Source organism: Musa acuminata, chromosome BXJ1-2, assembly GCF_036884655.1.
Source record: "Musa acuminata AAA Group cultivar baxijiao chromosome BXJ1-2, Cavendish_Baxijiao_AAA, whole genome shotgun sequence".
In the NCBI taxonomy this organism is placed as follows: Eukaryota; Viridiplantae; Streptophyta; class Magnoliopsida; order Zingiberales; family Musaceae; genus Musa; species Musa acuminata.
Window position 1 is genome coordinate 26,167,473 of NC_088328.1, and position 19,416 is coordinate 26,186,888.

The window sequence follows — 19,416 nt, forward strand, 5'->3', positions numbered from 1 at the left end:
TTTTATCATGTTTTCTCAAAGCCTTCTGAACTTGCACAACTTACTTTTTTTTTGTGGAATCCAGAAGCATCAAGCATATGCTTCACAGGTTTATTTGGCAGGTAACTTCTGATTCAAGTCTATCAACCCATTCACAAGTCTTCTTTTCTTGAAACAGATTTGAAGTATGACATCTTCACATAATTTCAGATGTGAACACAGTTCATGTGATTTAAAGCTGTGTTTGAAAATATATTTATATTTTAATATATATTTGAAAAAAAAGACTTAAGTGAATATGTAGCATGGAATACTTTAAATATTTGATAGGTAATTGATAAAAAAAATATATTTTAATATGTATTGATGTAAGTATTGTTTGGTAAAATTATTTTTTTAAAAAAATTCAATGATAAATTTATTTTTAAAAATATTTTTAATATTTATTTTATAAATAAGTAAATAGATAAAATCAATGAATGAATGTTTGTAATTTCACAAAAAAAAAATTGGTCTGGTACAAATACATAATAAATATAAAATATAATTATATAAATGAATGTAAAATAATTTTTAAAATAAATAAATAAATAAAATTTTATCTTAAAAAATATAAATCATATTGGTTTCTCACTAGATCATCTTAATAATCTTGTAATTTTAAATAATGTCATACAGTCTCTTGAGAATTTTAAAAAAATATTAATATTTCATAAATAATGAAATACTAATATTATCATATTAACATTTAAGCATTTATAATAATAATATTATTAAATATCGATTTATATTTAAAATATACTATTCATATTTGAAATATGAGTAGTCATCACTGTACTTTCCACCTTCATTTCCAACTGTCATTGCCAGAATTTAAGAGTTACACGGATTATTGTGATCCCTATTCGATTATGATCTTAGTTGGACCAAGTAAAACCAGAGACATTAAACTTATCTGCTAATCACATAGCTCCTCTTAGTTGGACCAAGTAAATCCAAATAAAGTAGGGCAAGAAATTGAGGATGCTTCCCTCTCAATTGCCTATTAACCTTCGAACAAGAAACAACCGGCCGATACACATCTGGCACACAGGATTCCTTTTTTTTCTTCTTTAATTTAATCATACAGAAAGAATTTGATTTAAAAGACTCAAATGTCATTATCCAAGAAGAACAATATTTCTTTTAGAGAAGAAGAAGAAGAAGAGCAAGACTTGTCCGTGCTGCCCTCCGTCGTTACCCTGTCGTTACACCTGTCTTGTGATTGCAGATGAAACTTGGCGCCCGCGTGGAGCCCGCGATGGGGCCCAACTCTGCTCCAATCATGAAGGTGAGTGGGGATGGTTAATCTCTGTCCACCGATTAGTCTCGGTCGACATTAGTAGTCCTCCCTGATTCCGTTTCCGCAAACGCTTACCTGTTATGCTAGTGGATGCAGATGAGGGGACCCCATGTAGGGCCTCCCTCCAATCGTTTACATGGGTGACCGGTTTTGTGTGAATGAAAGTGACACGAAAGACCCATCCATTCATTAATCTCGGTCGCCCGAGGAGGCCGTCGACGTCCAGACTCTGTCACCAGAAGCCCCCCAAGAACGAAGTTCGAAGTCTCCGTTCAACCCCACGACCGCTTCTCCACTGCATAATCTTCTCGTCTGTTGGATTCAGATCTCTTCGACGTCCAAAATCCACCAAGAGACCGCCAAAAACGACTTCTTTGCATCGGTAGGACGTCAAAAGAAGCTTTTTTTTTTTTTTCCTTCTGCTGATTTCCAGAAGCGCTATTCCAACCCGCCCATTTATAGCGCTGCAAGTTGGGTAGGACGGTCTCGGAGGCTTCGAAGGCCAGATAGCGCACAGCTCGGAGGGAGCGTTCCCGTGGGAAAAGTTGGGACCTTTTTGCGGGATTGGAAGAGATTTCTTGTCGGAAGCAGGGATCGGAGAGAAATGGAAGGGGGTGTATCGTTTTGGCCGGCGTTGATGCTGTCTTCGATCTTGGGTTGGGCGGTGGCCTCGTCGTTGTTCGATCTCACCAGGAGGGTGAGAGCCTTGACGCAGCCTTGGGTCACCCGCCGCGTGCTCGCGGATACCCCGTCGATACTTCGGGTGCAGGTGAATCCTAAAGATGTGTTGGATTTTCTGTTTTTGTATCGGGAAAATTTTGGGATCTTTGTTTCCTGGGGAATTTTGTTGTTTGATTTATGACACGGGCAGCTGACGTTTTCAAGTTCTACATACAATTGTGCTCAAGGTAGGATTTTGATCCAAATTCTGAGGGTTTCTTGGTTGATTCCCAACAGAGATTCCACCACGGGTTCTTGGACAACATGTTCTCGGTGCTGTCATGCGGTGTATCGGTGCCATTTTATACAGGATTCCTTCCTATTCTTTTCTGGGTAGGTCTTGTTATTGTCTTATCCTTGTTCTCCTTTTTTTTCCTTTCCCCCCTCTCGGATGAGAGAATAGATACTGAATTTTCTTGATTGTTGGTAATCCTCTAGAGCGGGCATAGCAAATTGGCCAGACAAATGACCCTGTTGATGGCTTTCTGTGACTACATGGGGAATTCCATAAAGGTATATTTGATATTAGTTATAAGCTGTTGCTCTGATGGAATAATCTGGCAAGTGATCTTTATATATTTCTTTTTCATGCTACTTCTGGTTTTTTGCTTTATTGAACCTTTTGTGGTATGAACACTTAGGATGTGGTATCAGCTCCTAGACCAAGTTGTCCACCTGTGAGAAGAGTGACTGCCACAGAGGATGAGAAGGAGAATGCCATGGAATATGGATTGCCGTCTTCACACTGTCTGAACACTGTTTGTCTGTTAGGGTAATTTCTTCTTTTTCATTTAGTGCAATGATTTGTCACTTTGTCATTTACTTTTCTTTTCTAAAACTAAGTTCAAAGATTATACGATCTCATAAGTTGACAACAACAGCTTGCCTGGTATTTTTCACACTGCAGTAAAATGTAATGGAGTATCTCATAACTTTGATTAACTATTTTTTGTTCTTGCAGATATATGTTGCACTATGTACTGGCACATTATCCGCAAAGAGATGGAATTGATATTGCCATTTGGTTTGGGCTAGTTTTCTTGTTTGTCATGCTAATTGGAGTAGGTGAGGTGACTTCCAATTCGCAAAAGTTATTTTGGGTATACCACTAACAGCTAATTGGAGTAGGTGATATGAACCATATTATTTGTCTGTGAAAGAAAAAAGAGATCTTATCTTTGGTTTCCAAGTTGGATTCTTTGCATTCTTCGAGGTGTATGACTTCTGTTCTTCTTTGTTTATCCATTCAGGGAGGGTATATTTGGGCATGCATAGCTTGATCGATGTTGTGGCTGGAATAAGCTTTGGGCTTGTTATCTTTGCCTTTTGGTTGATGGTTCATGGATATGTTGATGAGTTCATCATCTCTGGGCAGAATGGTGAGCATCAAAACTCTAACGAGCATTTATTTTCCAACGTTCTAGAGTTAATTGTCCATGTTGATTTTATGTTGTTTCTTCTTTTCATTTGTTTTTCAGTTACATATTTCTGGGCAAGCCTGTCTCTTCTATTGTCCTTTGCATACCCTAATCCGGAACTTCCAACCCCAAGCTTTGAGTACCACACAGCCTTTAATGGTGTTGCATTTGGAATAGTAAGCATAAACATCTCTCTTTTTTTGGCCTTGCTTCTTTATAATATTTACTGCTTTTTATCATGTATCATACATTTGATATGTATAATGGCTAAATTCAGTGGCATAGCAATGGAAATGTTGTTGCTGAAATATATATTTGTATATAACTGGCATAGTTAGATACAAATATGCATGTGTGGTCAATTGGGATGTCGCATTCGATTCAGGATTTATTCCACTGTGCACTGCTTCCAGAGTTGACTCATTGCGTTAGCAATGATAAAAATTGACTTGATGACCTGAGGATGTAGAAATCTCTGCAAGCTTATCCTCCTAGTGGGCAAAATCAGAAAGATCATTACTTGTTTGAAGATCCTGTAAGTGAATCTTTGAAAGATAATGGGATAATGATATTGCACAAATTTGGCTCCTGAGAAGGCTCGGTCAGATGAAGGAAAACACAAACTTTGCTATCCTAATAAGCTACCGAAATGATCATATCTTTGGAGAGAAAAATCATGTATTATCTTTCTATCAGCCTGGCAACAAAATGGTTTCTCTTTTATTGTTCTTTGATTATGTATTCAGTAACGTCCAAGTACAAATGCTATATCTAAAACTTTTTGTCATACAGGTTACTGGAATTCAACAAACATATCTTCATTATCACCATGATAATGTTCCACGGATCTTCAGCCCCCAATTACCGGTTGCAGTATTCCTAGGACGAGTATTAGTCGGCATTCCTACCATACTTATTGTGAAGTTCTGCAGCAAGGCTATTGCTAAATGGTTGCTCCCTATTGTTTGCAACACTTTGGGTATTCCAATAGTATCATCATGCTATGTGCCAACACTGAAGGGGTCTGATAGCAAGGACAAGTCTGACGGTAAGCAATCAGGTTATCTTCAGAAATTGGTGACTCTCTTCCCTCAGAAGGCATACGATGTGGACACCGGAATTAGATTTCTCCAGTATGCAGGCCTTGCGTGGTCGGTGGTCGATTTGGTTCCCTCCCTCTTCTCTCATCTCAATTTGTAGCAGGTTTACCTCGCATGAACACAAGTCTTCTCTCCGTTTCATGGAATTCAGAACTTCACATTTTGCCTCGAAGAGTCTGTAGATTAATTTTTTTTTTTTTTTGTCATTTGGCTGTATAAATTTGTGTCTAATATGAGAATACTTGCGTTATGATCACTTACTCGATATCGGGTGTTAGTATGGTGCCACAAATGGTTTGTATAAACAATCTTGATGAGCTGGCATGGCCCAGCTAATGTATGTATATAATCATCATGTTTCAATGACTACTTTGGAGAATATATTGGCATTATTGTATCAGCTCAATTCAGACTGGTCTCAGTGACTTTGAGGTTCTCCGAGTAGCCTTTTGTATGTGCTTCATGTAGAATTTGCAAAGACAAGTACAGATTAGATTCAACTCACTGTAGAAAGTAGTCTCCTGTATATGATTTTGATGTTCGATGTACAAAGCATCATCTAAAATCCAACTCAATTTACAAAGCATTACACTTTCTAAACTAAATGTCTTACCTTTTCGGATGAGCAACTCTACTGGAATTCATCTATCAAGTCTTAACAGGAATATAAACATTAAAATAGGCTTTACATGAATGAATATATGTATATATATATATCACAGGATTGCCATCTTAGGTGAGGAAGAAGAAACTGGCAAGTTGTGCACTTGCAGCGTTACATGGGGCGCTGCCAACCTGTTTGCGGCCGACGTACATCTCAGCACCCCTTGAGAAAGACAACGAGGACGCGTCCCATTCGGACAGGTATGGTGTGTCCCGTTCTGCACATGCGAGGGATTCCTGCGAACGCTGGCGTAGCATGCGGCGACAACGAAAGCGTTTGAGATTGACCAAGAAATTACAGGAAACTACGAGCTGCCGTATTTTGACCGAGTCCATCGCAGCCGAGCAATTAAAGGGAAACCACGGGCTGCCTTGTTCGGCCGTCGGAATATGGTGGGGCCCGCAAGGCGACCTGACGGGGAGTCCGAAGAAGCTCGATAAAACAAATAGTCTTATAAAGCGACAGCTTTTATAAAAAACAAAGAGAATAGCTATTCTGACTCCGACATTAATCACTTACCTCATAAATGAGACTAACTATATATTAACTATCATTAATATTTCAGTTCCAATACTTACATATGCTATATTTAATATTTCAATTCCTATATTTTATAAGTTATATTGATATTTATATTATTATAAAAATAAAATATATAAATCTATTTATCTTTGCATCGTCAATTTTTATCAATCGAAACATGAAAATAAAATTAAAAAAATAAATAAATTTAATATTTCAATTGATGATAATGAATGATATTGTTGCTAGAAGCCACAAGTGACTATTGTAGATGAAGAAAACGGTAACAAAAGATGAAAGTCATACGATTCCTTTGTTGCTAGACAATTGCATCGACATCGATGCATAATGACTCTTACCTCCTTCTCTTTATCCATAATAATCATTAAAATTATTTTTTTTATCTTTTATTTTTATATTTTTATTGATATAATCAATATTAAATATAAAAACATAAATAATAAAAATAACTAACTATAAAAGATAATATATAATTAGCCCACGTAAACGAGCAATCAACATTGTGACACCAACACTGGTCCTCTTTCAAAGGGCATAATATCATTTTGCTTAGGAAACATTATAACAAAGGCAGGAAGCATTATAATACGAAGGTACAATTTAAGTAACAATACATCCACAAATAAAGTAACTATTATTATTATTATTATTATTATTATTATTATTATTATATAACACTTGTATTATAAAGCCCAAATGTTGTACATGCCAAATTACGATTCCAACTATTTTTCAATTAAATGACACTGAAATAATCTACTAAATATTTTTAGAGAGTTTGCCTCCGTACATTGCTCCGGTACTACTACTCTCCGAAAAAATACTTATTTGGTAAACAACTTCTGTGCATTCTTGTAGAAAAGAAACCCTTGGCGAGAAATGGTTCAGGCACGGTTCCAACATAGAGAAGCAGTCACTTACACACAGACGGAAGGAAGAAACAGATCTAGAATCGTGGGCTAAATCTATGATATTGTCGAAGCAACTCCATACGTTAAAAGTTCCCTCTGCAGGATGAAAATGATTCCAGCAAAAACGAAAAGATAACCAGAAAATGGGAAAAGGGGTGGATACCAAAGAATTCCCTTGGAAATGATACACGCTGCTACATTGTCAGCCTTGCTACCTCCAACAACAATGGAACCCCATTAGAGGTACAGCTTTCAACATCAATATACATCTATTCCATCCAAACCACCAAAGCCAAGCAGCTTGGAATAAAAATGTCAAACTGATCGTAGGATCCTGGGAGGGAACTGTCTCCAATCACAATGCCATTTAGCAAGCAGTGCTTGCTGTGAGGAATCAAGAATTCAACTCCTCCACTAGCTGATTTACAGGAAGTAGTCAGGAGTTCTGCGAGACACATCCGGCTCTCCTCTCCTGGGGGCTGGCTCAAACTGCAACACAAAAAAGCTAGATCAACAACAGGTTTATCTTCTAGGGAGGAAAAAAATCATTATTCAATCTAGCTAAATAATGATAGCTGATGTGCTTCAGCCCATAATACCAGCCTAAGTTAGTCGAAAAATTACATGGTAGCTTAAGTGAGAAGCAATTGATCACGTAGCATCCACCTCGAGCCATCCTGAGCTAAATCTTTAAGTTCACCAAAAAAAAAAAGAGCCACGCTGGGTGTACATGTCATCTACACCCAGCTTGTGCTACTAGGACACCTTGATGCTATTCAACCGATTTGAGAGGGAGCAGTTTTTCAGTTGTGCACATTTTGTGTAGGAAAGCTTCACCTTGATGGACATTAATGTTCAGCATTTTTACATAACAAAAGTAATATAAGCAACATTTCTGTTAGTATAGGTGCCAATGTCTGGACAATCAACATTGAACCCTCTCATACCTGGGCATACGTATAGCCATTGGACTTCAAATGAAAACACATTATTCAAGGTCTAGCCAGGTGTAAAGGCAGCTTAAACCCATTTGGTTTGGTGATTGGTTCTATGTTACTAGATTCTTAATTTGCCTTGGTCTGACCATGTTGACACAAACAAGGATACAAAGAAACTTCACAAGTTAGATGTATTAACAGTTTAACATGGCAAAAAAACTAGACCCTGTGAGGAAGATTTGTCACAGCTTAAAACCAATTTAGCAAACTACTGGAGGTTAGCATCACAACAAACATCCAAAAAATATATTCGGAAGAATAAAAGAATCATCCAAATTACCAAAGCATTGAGAACATTGTCACAGGCAAATGATTGTGCAGATATGAATATTAACAAAGTGACAAAACTATATCCCATTGAAATTGACCAACTGTAAGTTAAAAACCAGCTACAACCACTCTAAACAAATTCATGAGTCATTTGCTTGAAAGTAGTAGCCGATCCAGTCTTGCAATATATACATGTGAAATATGATTTTACCATTATGTCTGATAACCAATAACCGATCAGACATTCTAGAAAGAATTATCAATATCAAAAACAACAAATTGGCTTATGAATTCAAGTGCTTTGAAGTAAACTGTACTATTATTCGGCATGTCAATCCACTCTTGTCATGTAGCAAAACACAAGTGTTTGTCTGGTTGTAGACTACAACAGATTTGAGATAACATTTTCAATCAGATTCTTTAATTCCTTCACAAAGAAGTGTTCAAATCCCTTCATAGAAGTGTTCCGATTCTCATAATGATCTTCATTTTATGTCAATATTGGATGTAATCACCAATGTGAATATTGAAAAAATGTGAACCTGTTGGTATAAAAAATAAATGAAGGCTAAATACATGCATTCGAGCATATTGCACACATGTAAATGTGTGTGTGTGTGTGTGTGTGTGTGTGTGAGAGAGAGAGAGAGAGAGAGAGAGAGAGAGAGAGAGATCCACCTGGATAAATGTATGGTCCTTACAGTCATCGACTTCACAGATGGAGGCCATGTTACCACACCGATAGCAATAATTTGGTGCACTAAATATAGTCACTACCTTTTGGTCCTGTTTTAGGCAATTAAAGTAATTCAAATTCTGGATTACCAGAAGACAATGCAGAAGAATCACACTTAAAAAGACAAACAACAAAGGGTAGTTACATGTCCCCAGTTGTATCCTTCCATGACTAATTGATGAGCTCTTGCTATCAGCTTAAGGTTATTGGTGTGGTTAAACTGCTCTGATATATCCTGAAATCACCAGAAGTTTAGTAAAAAGATGACCATCAAACCAATAAGGAAGAGGAAAGTGTGTCATTATACTTGGCCAAAAGTATATCCAGCACCACGAGGAGAAATACCCCAACCACATCGATCATCAGGGTCAGACCATAAAAGATCACACATAGGGCCCTCATGCGGAACTTCTTGAACACGATCAAAGCTACGTATACTATCAAGGGTTTCAATAGATGGAGATAATCCACCATGCAGGCAAAATATTTCAGATTCAACCTGCACAGACATAATGAAAACTTTTCCAAGTCAGATAGCCAAGTTCAAGAGAGCAAGGTCTGGAGAATCAAGAAACAGCCATCAGCAATGGCTATTAATAGGCATAAACACTCAGGTACCCAAGTTGAAAAATCATGAGGAACACATTTACAGCAAAAAAAAAAAAAAAAATCAAGCTGCATGCAAATTGATCTTCAACAAGGGAGAAACGATGACACTAGCAAAAGAACATAAAGAAATTAGTTGTCATATAAAGAAGACTTTCTATTTTAGTAATTTGCACTATAAAAACAATCGCAAAAGAAGAAAATATGAGCCACAGAATAAAATGCATGTCTTTCACCCAACAATTAGGTACCCATGTCACAAAAAATAATATAAATTCTTATCATAAAGAAACATTATTATTACGATACACTAACTGAAGCTTCCAACATAATTAACTCTTTACTGGTACAAAATCATTTATATCTATACAAACCATTCCTTAAGAAGATATTCTTTTATATATTTCATCTCTCATAGTTGCACTTGCACTAGTCCATGAGAATAACAAAAATAATCATAATCAACTAGTGTTCAACAAGAACACTTCCAGAATCAGCTTACAGAAGTTGCACATGCAAATTAAAACCAAAAATGCCACCCTGATATTAGCAAAATAACTGAAAGATAATAGTATCCAAGACAAAAATTCATTGACCAAGAACAGTAAGAAATTTTCAGAGTACCAACCAGTGCTGTCAATGGGAAATAATCAAATAAATCTGTGAAGGTCTTCCATACATTTGCATTACCATATCTGCCATAACATAATGAAAGCAAATGTTAAAAAGTTAACTTAACTTGGACAAATCAATATAGGAACACGAACAAGGGGAAATTGACAAGTCCCATGGATTTCATAGTATATTCTTTGTTGTAAAATCAACAAGTAACTGGTTTTGCTTTCTTGTACAACAAAACTCAACATAAAGAGAAAGCAGGATTACAACCACGGAATTGATGTCTTGTGTACTACCAGTGCACTGGATTTACTATAATCGAAGAATAAGTCCTTGACCGCACTTGTATCACCTAAACCAATATTTTTTCTCTTATTATCATGCCTCAGTAACACATGTTTGTCCATTTCCACAATTAATTCTGCCCGTCCAGGGAAGGCATGTATATTCCCATTGTAGTTGATGAAATGCGATATAAACTGGAATTACTTGGACAATGATTCTGCAATCATCAATCTTCCCCATTTGCCCCTTGCAGGGGGAACACATCCAATCATAGGACAGCACAACACCTCAGAACTGGGACACCTGACACTTCTGACCATTACAAATATATTTCTTAACTATAATTACCTCACAGCAAAGGCAATGATACTACCACCTTGGTATGTCCTGCACTTATTAAACGAGGATATAATAACATGTTTGCAATATGCAGTAAGCTTGACTATCATTGGTCCACTTAAATGCATATAAATTTGTTTTCCAAAGACAAATTCCAGGTGTTATCATGGTTTTTAATTTCAATGTGTATCACCCGGTATGGGCGGTATATACCGGTCCGAGAGCCTCTTGGCATGCAGACCACCCCGCTACCAGGCAGTACCAAATTTTTGGCGCCATATCGAGTAATAACAATAAAAAAATTGACCATTACTGACCTGTACCAGGCGAAATCGACTGGTACCGACCTTCTAGCTATTTTAGCTAAAATAGCTGAAAACACTAATACAATATGTATTAGTGTTTTTAGCTATCTTAGGGAGTGGTACACCTCGATATGTACCATACCGAGCAAGGCTTGGTACATCGGTACAGATTGAAATTACGAACCTTGTATGTTATAGTACCACATATAGTGCAACCACACAATAACACCAATCTACAATGTTGTAAAAAACCAACTTTGTACAAAATATGCAAATTATTTCAACCATGAAGACATTACACCAATCCATAAAAGTTGCATATTTCCACAAATATACAATAACATAATCTTTTCTCCTTTATTTGTTTTTTATCATGAGTTCACTCAACATATGAATTATGTAAGTTCACCCTAACCCCTAACTATACCAAAGACCCAACTCAACATAATCTACGGAATTGTCCCTAGTTACATATGGTCTATACTCTATATAATTGCAACAGAAGGCACATGTGAAAGGGGGCATCTATATTACTCTAAATACTAACAACAATCTAATAGTCAAGAGGGTGGGCCATATTGTGATAGAAAGATTGCTCCTTTGCAATTTGGATGGCCAAGATTCAAGTCATGAAAACAACCGCTTTCCTCGAAACGATTAGACCATACACATTACTCCTACATAGGCATTGATAGGAGCCTTGTATACTGGACTTACACAAATTTCTAGTAGAATGGAGACAATAGCCAACTTAAGGGACATCTATCTGTTTCAAAATTTAGCAAGGGTATATATATATATATATATATATATATATATATATATATATATATATATCTATTGCTTCCTACTTTCTGAGGGTAAAACCACTAGATTGAAATTAGTCTTCTGTAATGTCAGATCATTGAATTCACATGGAGAATTTTGAAATGCTCCATGCTATTATGAGACTTGAAATTGATTATCTAGTAATTTCTAGGCAGAAGCCCAAGAAAACAAACATAGGTAGAGAATACCAATGAAATTGTCTTTTGGATGTTATATTTCTGCAATACCATGATATGGCCTTTATATTTCTTAACAAACACTGATTTAGGCACACATGCCCTGAAGAATTCCCCAGAAATGTCTTGATTTAACAAGACTGAGCTAATATATGCGTGAAGTGATAATGTCAAATTTAATGTAGCTTTGCATGATGCCCAAGAAAACAAACATAGGTAGAGAATACCAATGAAATTGTCTTTTGGATGTTATATTTCTGCAATACCATGATATGACCTTTATATTTCTTGACAAACACTGATTTAGGCACACATGCCCTGAAGAATTCCCCAGAAATGTCTTGATTTAACAAGAATGAGCTAATATATGCTTGAAGTGATAATGTCAAATTTAACATAGCTTTGCATGATGGGCTTACAATAATAAAAATACAAGTCATTTTGTACAACTATAGTTTCATCTGCATGTATATGGATCTTCAAAGAACAACTGTTGTATGAGACAAACTGTAGAAATATGTAGTAGATAGTTCGTGGAGCTGTACAAGGACAACCAAATTTGTCATGCCTATCACCATGGTTCAGTATGTGCTGAGATGCAGTATGCCAGAAAATTACCAGCAACCATCACACACCAACCCATGCTAGAGGTGTCCATATACGGCCACACAAACTATTAGCCTTTGCTAGGCATATAGGGTTTGGCACCCAACATGCCATGGAAATCATACCCAAGACTGCTTAATCACAAGTACAGAACAAGCACACGTGACTAAATATTAAACACACAGATTCACCAGTAGCACGTATTTCAAGTAAGAAATTCCATGGACTGGCAGAAGAGAAAAAAATATGCAAAGCCAAATCTTGATGTGAATGAGAACAAATGGGATATAACAAATATGAAAAATTGAATCCAAAGGCAGCAAGAGCTTACTTTCTTAAACATTCATCATAAAATCCATAAACTTGGGTAATCTGCAATATGATACAACAATCTTCAGTTAAAATCTATCTGCAATATATTTAAGAATGATTGAACAAAAATCTACAAGTCTAATTGACCAATATTATAGTCAATTTCTATCCATCATACATTCTGCAACAAAAAAATTAGACATAAACACTGTCAGCAATGATAAAGAAAGAGATAAACTGTGGTACCTGACGGCTCTCATGGTTTCCTCTAAGAATGGTAATTCGCTGAGGATAACGAACCTTGAGGGCCACCAAAAGCTGTTCATGTGAATCCACCAATGTGTTATCTCAAATATTCAAATAAAGATGTAAAGTTACAAAATGTTCAACAAGCAGAATATCCTAACAGAACTAAAGATGCACTATAGTAACCCAAACAAAAAAAAATTCATTCATTCAAATATAATATTTTCAGTCATGTCAGAAAATACAATATGTGATAAATATGGCACAACATGCATATAACCTATAACAAGAGTTTTGATTGTGTTTCAGCTAGATCAACCACAATAATTCCAGCAAAACACGGAAAACCACATGCACATAAGCACGGCCTGAGGTTAATAAAGTGTCTCAAACATAAAACCAACTCGTTCAGACATGATGCTACCATGTGATAATAACATTCATAACAGTCATAACATCCAAGTTCGAAAATAAAGCGAAAAATGTTCAGATTGTTCAAGCTGAGATATGCAGGCACAGATGCAAAGAAAGTGATGCAAGATGTAGCAACATTGGTTATGAAATTGCACACAAATTGAAGATTATCATCACAGTACACTAACACATTGGAATATAGAAGTGCATAACTAGGGATTAGTATGGTTAAACAATGGTACCATCTAAACGTGAACATGAGTCTGTCAGACATGTACAAGTACCCAAAAAAAACCAACAGTAAGGATATCTACCTCCATGTCAAAAAAAAACTCTACATCAAGAAAAGAGAAGCACATACATTAACTATTAAGTCAACAACAATAACAATTTTCCAACCATTTAGTTCCAAAAGAACCATGTTCACATTTAGTGATTTATGACAACCAATGACAATACCGTTCCAATAAATGGAAAACAGCAATAACATATTGGCTCTCTCATTGAAGTGTTTTTGCAGTAGTTGGTAATAAACATATATTTTAGCATAACATGGCATGCATGCATGAAGACAAGCAAATACTTGCTGCAGTTTCTGATATTGCAAACAATCTATACAAACCCAATTTTTAAGCTTGCCAACAATAGCATGCCTCATTATCCACAAATATATAATGCCAATCTATACCCCTCAAGATATGCATAAAAACATTGTCAATGCATAATCTAAGTAGGATCAATAAAAACATTGTCAAAATTTGATATATTTGAAATATATATCAAACAAATTAGTTAAAAATATATTAGCTCGTTATCAGATGATCATTATAATAATGAAAAGAACTTATAGTTTTTCCATAAATTACCAAGAATTTATTAAAAAAAGAAGATAAAAAGACAGTCTACTGCATGAGATTTCTGCCAATGCAGAATCTAAGTAGGGCCAATACACCACCTTCCCTCTGCAAACTTTATTAAAAACAGACCTCAGTGTCTAATGCCAATTAACTATGTACTTTGTGAAATTGTTATAATCTTTCATTTGCATTTTCAAAATTGTCTCTGCATACAATATACATAATGACAGCATACCTGTTCACGCACATGACAACGCAATCTTTCCTCCATTGAGCTCTGTTGAAAACATCACTAGTCAACCTTTCTTGTGTTCTCCTATATCTTTTTATTGTATTACTAATTCCTAATTGACTCACATCACTACCAACTCAGGGCAGATACGTGAAATGGCTAATCAAATGTAAAGAACTTTACAGGCCCAAGAAACTTATTCACATTGGGCTCAAGGTTTCAATCAAGGAGACGGGTATCTATGTCGAAAGGTCTACGGCAAGGCACTTGCCTCAGCACTTTGAACCTTTCTGCCAAAGGAGTTTAGGCTTGAGACTAGTTGGAGTAACAAGGTTTTTTCTTACTTTATTGTTCCTCTTTCTGCTTTTTTATCTTTACTTGCTCTCTGCTTTCTTATCCACCAACGTACCAATGTTGACATGGTAAGGATGCTATATCATGTGCAAATTGCACATGCGCTAACAGCCATTGGCATTTATGTGAGAAGGAAATACTTGGGAATATCTATAATAAAATTGCAGCTAATACACACTGATAACTTATATTCTTGATTTGAATTTATAGAATGTATCTTTCCAAAATGTAATGGTTAGGATTAGCATCAGCATCCACATAAGCAGCTTAATCCTCAACATATGAAGGTTCACATATTATGCATAGAGATGCAACCGTGTAATAAGTTAAAAACTAAAAAGGAATCCATCAGGAGGGCTTATAGGAAGCAAAACATATGAAACACATAATCCCAAAGAACCAACACAAAGCAACCAGTACTCACTGAAAGCATATGCATGATGTCTCTTGGGACTTGCAACCTATTGAATAATTTACAAACCAAACATTGTTTTAGATGAAGCAATTTTTCTAGTGTAGAATCATATTAGTTGAAATATCTGGATAAAATAACAATGTCTACTACAAGTTTGAAACCAAAAACACTGCAAGTCTTGCGTTCTTAAAGAAAGTGGCAGATTTTCTCTAAATGACAATGAAATGTAGGGAATATATATGAACTTGCATAACAACATAGCAATAAAAAATTACAATTCTTGTTGACAGCATAATAGAAGAGAGGTGCTATCTTACCGTAACAGTTTCAACAGAATAGTATCCACGGTCCACATAATCACCCATAAATAAGTAATTTGTATCTGGACACTAGCAACAAAAAAAAAATCATCAACTACATAGCTAGACTTAGGAGGGCAGCTTACATATAATCTACTGTCAGAAATCTAAATCAATTTGATCCATGTTAAAAAAAGACCAGTGACATTTATGCAGAGTAGCAAACAAGAAGTACCTTCCCTCCAATTCGAAACAGTTCCGCTAGATCATGAAATTGCCCATGAATGTCACCACATATTGTCACAGGGCTCTTCACAGGCTGAAATGAAGTCAAGTAGCATAAAAGACAATTGCCAAAATAGTTCATCAAATTTGTCAGGGAATATGCACCCAATCATAAATCACAAGATACTTTGAGAGAGAGAAAGAATTGAAAGAAAAGAAAAAAAATTTAAGCTGCCATAACAACTAAACATTCTTGAACCCTATTTTAAAGTGAAAAGAAATCATAGAAGTTGAAAAATACTAAAAGCAAAGTATTATGGTTCCTTTGTTACAAAAAAAGTATATACGAATAAGGAAGTTTGGAATTAGCATAATGTACCAATAAGATAATGCCTTACCTGAACATTGCTTTCTTCCATCAATACCTCCTTGGCTTTTTCACACAAAACCCTAACCTATATCACAATATCAACATTAAAAGCCGAGCAATAATTTAACAATTAAATGGCAACCGAACCAATAACTAGATATAAAAAATTTCAAGAAGTCAAAGACAGATACATAATATACGATGATGAAACAGATCTAATATGTCCAACATTATAATACAATTATTCTTAAAGCTTTTACCAGCAATGGAAAGGACAAGAAAGGCAGACATGTAAAATTTTACAGACAGATCAATAATTTTACAGCTACCGAAAACCAAGAAACATAATAAATTTCAGCATTTTAAGACTTAAAAATGAGGCAGCAAAAGTTTGGTGTATAAGGTAAGGTTGTCCATCCTGCAATCTCAAGGCTTTTTGCAATGCCAAATTGACATTACTCGACTTCTGAAAGAGTTACCACAAAGAAGGGTAGAGAAGTGCCATTGAGAGATGGATTACAAAGAGAAGAAGTAGGTGTTGTTTGAGTTGACTCTAGAATACAAGAGATTGTCACAAAGGATATTCAATTGACACCCATTCAGTGGAGATGGATTATGGCGCAATTGGAGCAGAATTACCTACTAAAGGAGTCGGTGTTGTTTGGAACTAGCATGGACTAAAAAGTAAGTTCAAGAGACTGTGCTTAGCCTAACAAAATTTAAATGCAAGAAAATTATTGAACCACAATCTTGTGTTGGTAGATATAATGACAAGATAACTGATATAATTGCATTAGAACATAAATGCTACAAGAAACTATCTGTGCAGAGAATAATCTAGACAAACTAAAGTCAGTCGATGCAAATTATGATACACAAAGAATATGGGCCAAAAAAAATTATCGAAGAGAATTATAACACCCCAATTTAATCCCACATCAGAAGTGGACAAAGACTAGCTGGTCTGATGGGTGTTCTACTATTAACTTAGGCTTAAGCATTCCGGATGAACGAAAATAATAGGTCAGTTATCCAATCAAATCGAGTCTTAATAAATGATATAGAGCCGACCTAATATTGAAGAATGATGACAGACTCGAGACTATCTATGGATAAGGCCAAAGGGCACGGTACGACAGGATTTGATTCTGGACTATACTGGACCTTGTGGATGAAGTCAAGCCCGTAAATAGAGAAAATTATACCAACCTAATTATAAAAAATCTTTAAACTGATCCAGATTAGATAACTAAATGTCCGAAGAAAAAGAAGCTTCAGCTCTTCGGAAATCTCGACTCCGAATCAGATCAGGAATCGTTCCTGATCTGCCCCAAATATCCTTCCTGATCTAAGACAAACATACCAACCACGATCCGCTGAGATCCACACGGATTCGAACATAAAAGGGCACCAAGAATCGAAAAAGGCCAGGGAGGTGCAAACCTCTTGTTCGGAGAGCGGCTTGCACTGCATGAGCTGCGCGATCTGCTCGTCCAGGTTCCCATGGGAGTTGGGCGCCAGCACCGCGTTCACGCTCATCTTCTCCTCTCAAGCCACGAACGCCACGAGGAACGAAAGCCCTAACCCTAGGTTTCTTCGTAGCGTGCCGGATCCAAATCCCTCTCTTTCAATCGTACAGATCTTTCCCTCGAAGGCGAGAGATGGCGGAAGGGGCAAAAAAAATTAGAGGGGAGAAGGGTGGCAAGGGCAGAAGAAACCTTTCGACCTCTGTCGCCGGTTTAATCGTCGGAGAGAGAAATTTCTGGAATTAAGAATTTGCCGTTCGAATTGGGAGGGACTGGCTGTCTGATTGAGATAGGGTTTATATTTTTGATGACGTGTCAAAATGATAGTCGTCAACGTTCTGTGTCTGTGGGGACGCGAAAGATGATCTTAGCAATGAATCGTTAATTTATAGAGAACGCTGTCCGGAAGGAAAGTGTTAAAGAAAGTGGTCAATGCATCACCCATGTGTCTTGTTCTACTTCTCCACAAATATGAAATTAATCGTAATTAAAAAAATTAATATTATATAATTCGGCCAATATCTGGCCTTTTGTTTTTTTTAAACAATATTTTTTTAATTTTAAAATACCTAAAATACTCTTTTTTTAATTTTCATCAGTTTTAAACTTGTATAGTGTTTTTAATAATATTTAAAATATTTTTATTGAGATATTAAAAGTACTATAAATACTATTAAAAATTATTATAAGTGATATCATATTTTTTTATTATCATTACTCGTAGTTCATTATAATGTCGATTTTTTAGGCTTATAATTAGTTTATTTAAGGTTAAAAGTCTATTTAAATTATGTATTATGTTTTTGAGTAGGTTTTATTGTGTATATAATTTTTATTTTTGATTTGGGTGATATTATTTCTAAACTATTATAAAAACTTTATTTTAAAAATAATATGATATATGAAATAATTTTAAGTATATTTTTATTTTTATAATTTATCATGTTTTTCAAATAGGTTTTATAATATTTTGATTATGATCACTAAGATACTATAATAGGTCAAAAAAAAATCTTAACGGAAAAAAAAGAGCAACATTTTGAATACTTTTAAAATTAAATGTATTGTCTGAAAAAAAGCTAAAAGGGTTAATAGTTTATAAAATACTTAAAATATGAATATTTTCTAAGAAAACAATTCTTTTTCTAACTCTTTAGGGATTTTATTTAAATTATTATTTTGGCATATACTTCTATCAAAATTAAAATAAATAAATCCAAAATCAATCATATCAAGATATTACAATTTTCAACGCTAAGAGAAGAAAACCAAGAGAATATTATGTCGGTCCTAAAAATAATACCAAAAACTCATGTCGAACGTTTTAATTATCATTTTCTTGTAAAATCAATTTCTTTAAATATAATCATTAGAGCCCATTAGGAAAGCTCGAGTCTTGTGTTGGCAATTGCATCTAATTTTTTTTGATAAGAAATTAAATATCCAAATTTAAATGATCCATTATAATGTTTTAAAAGTAAATAATTCACCCAACTTAGTCATCATGACTTAAATATTAGATAGTATATTTTTTAAAAAATTAATATAATTATTTCTAAATTCTTCTACCAATATTAAACTGATTTATATCCGTTGTAACATTTATCTTTATATTAATTTTGCATATTATTTATTATCATTTTTTGATGAGACTATCGAAGTCATGTTTTGACGAGACTATCGAATCAAATCGAAACAGGTCGGTTGGTGCCAGCGGTTCGT

General features: G+C 35.3%; 2 protein-coding genes across 5 annotated transcripts; one reads left to right on the forward strand and one right to left on the reverse strand.

Moving 5' to 3' along the window:
- The first annotated feature begins 1,448 nt into the window (after nt 1-1,448).
- On the forward strand, nt 1,449-4,965 carry LOC135605566 (lipid phosphate phosphatase delta-like). 4 transcript variants are annotated; one of them, XM_065095803.1, is made up of 9 exons: nt 1,467-1,703; nt 1,784-2,090; nt 2,279-2,374; nt 2,480-2,554; nt 2,683-2,813; nt 3,003-3,106; nt 3,292-3,420; nt 3,520-3,635; nt 4,252-4,965. In XM_065095803.1, the coding sequence occupies exons 1-9, from the start codon at nt 1,480-1,482 to the stop codon at nt 4,657-4,659; spliced, it is 1,590 nt and encodes a 529-aa protein (XP_064951875.1). In that variant the 5' UTR covers nt 1,467-1,479; the 3' UTR covers nt 4,660-4,965. The 4 variants fall into 4 exon arrangements, with proteins under 4 accessions (XP_064951895.1, XP_064951875.1, XP_064951882.1 ...); XM_065095810.1 differs by having other exon boundaries at nt 1,793-2,090; XM_065095817.1 differs by having other exon boundaries at nt 1,801-2,090.
- A 1,868-nt stretch (nt 4,966-6,833) lies between these two features.
- On the reverse strand, nt 6,834-17,956 carry LOC103975718 (serine/threonine-protein phosphatase PP2A catalytic subunit). The gene is made up of 11 exons (XM_009390773.3): nt 17,612-17,956; nt 16,197-16,253; nt 15,809-15,892; nt 15,592-15,663; nt 13,003-13,074; nt 12,776-12,816; nt 9,916-9,982; nt 8,989-9,180; nt 8,827-8,916; nt 8,624-8,731; nt 6,834-7,166 (listed from the first exon to the last, which is right to left on the reverse strand). The coding sequence occupies exons 1-11, from the start codon at nt 17,705-17,707 to the stop codon at nt 7,101-7,103; spliced, it is 945 nt and encodes a 314-aa protein (XP_009389048.2). The 5' UTR covers nt 17,708-17,956; the 3' UTR covers nt 6,834-7,100.
- Between the last annotated feature and the right edge of the window lie 1,460 nt (nt 17,957-19,416).

Bases quoted from the DNA above. Each gene is read 5' to 3' on its own strand.
- LOC135605566 (XM_065095803.1), top strand. From the start codon at position 1,480: ATGAAAGTGACACGAAAGACCCATCCATTCATTAATCTCGGTCGCCCG. The intron at 1,704-1,783 runs GTAGGACGTCAA...GCCCATTTATAG, and splicing joins AAAACGACTTCTTTGCATCG to CGCTGCAAGTTGGGTAGGAC. The intron at 2,814-3,002 runs GTAATTTCTTCT...TTGTTCTTGCAG, and splicing joins AACACTGTTTGTCTGTTAGG to ATATATGTTGCACTATGTAC.
- LOC103975718 (XM_009390773.3), bottom strand. From the start codon at position 17,707: ATGAGCGTGAACGCGGTGCTGGCGCCCAACTCCCATGGGAACCTGGAC. The intron at 15,893-16,196 runs GTAAGGCATTAT...ACTTCATTTCAG, and splicing joins TGGAAGAAAGCAATGTTCAG to CCTGTGAAGAGCCCTGTGAC. The intron at 15,664-15,808 runs GTACTTCTTGTT...TTTTGTTGCTAG, and splicing joins TGTTTCGAATTGGAGGGAAG to TGTCCAGATACAAATTACTT.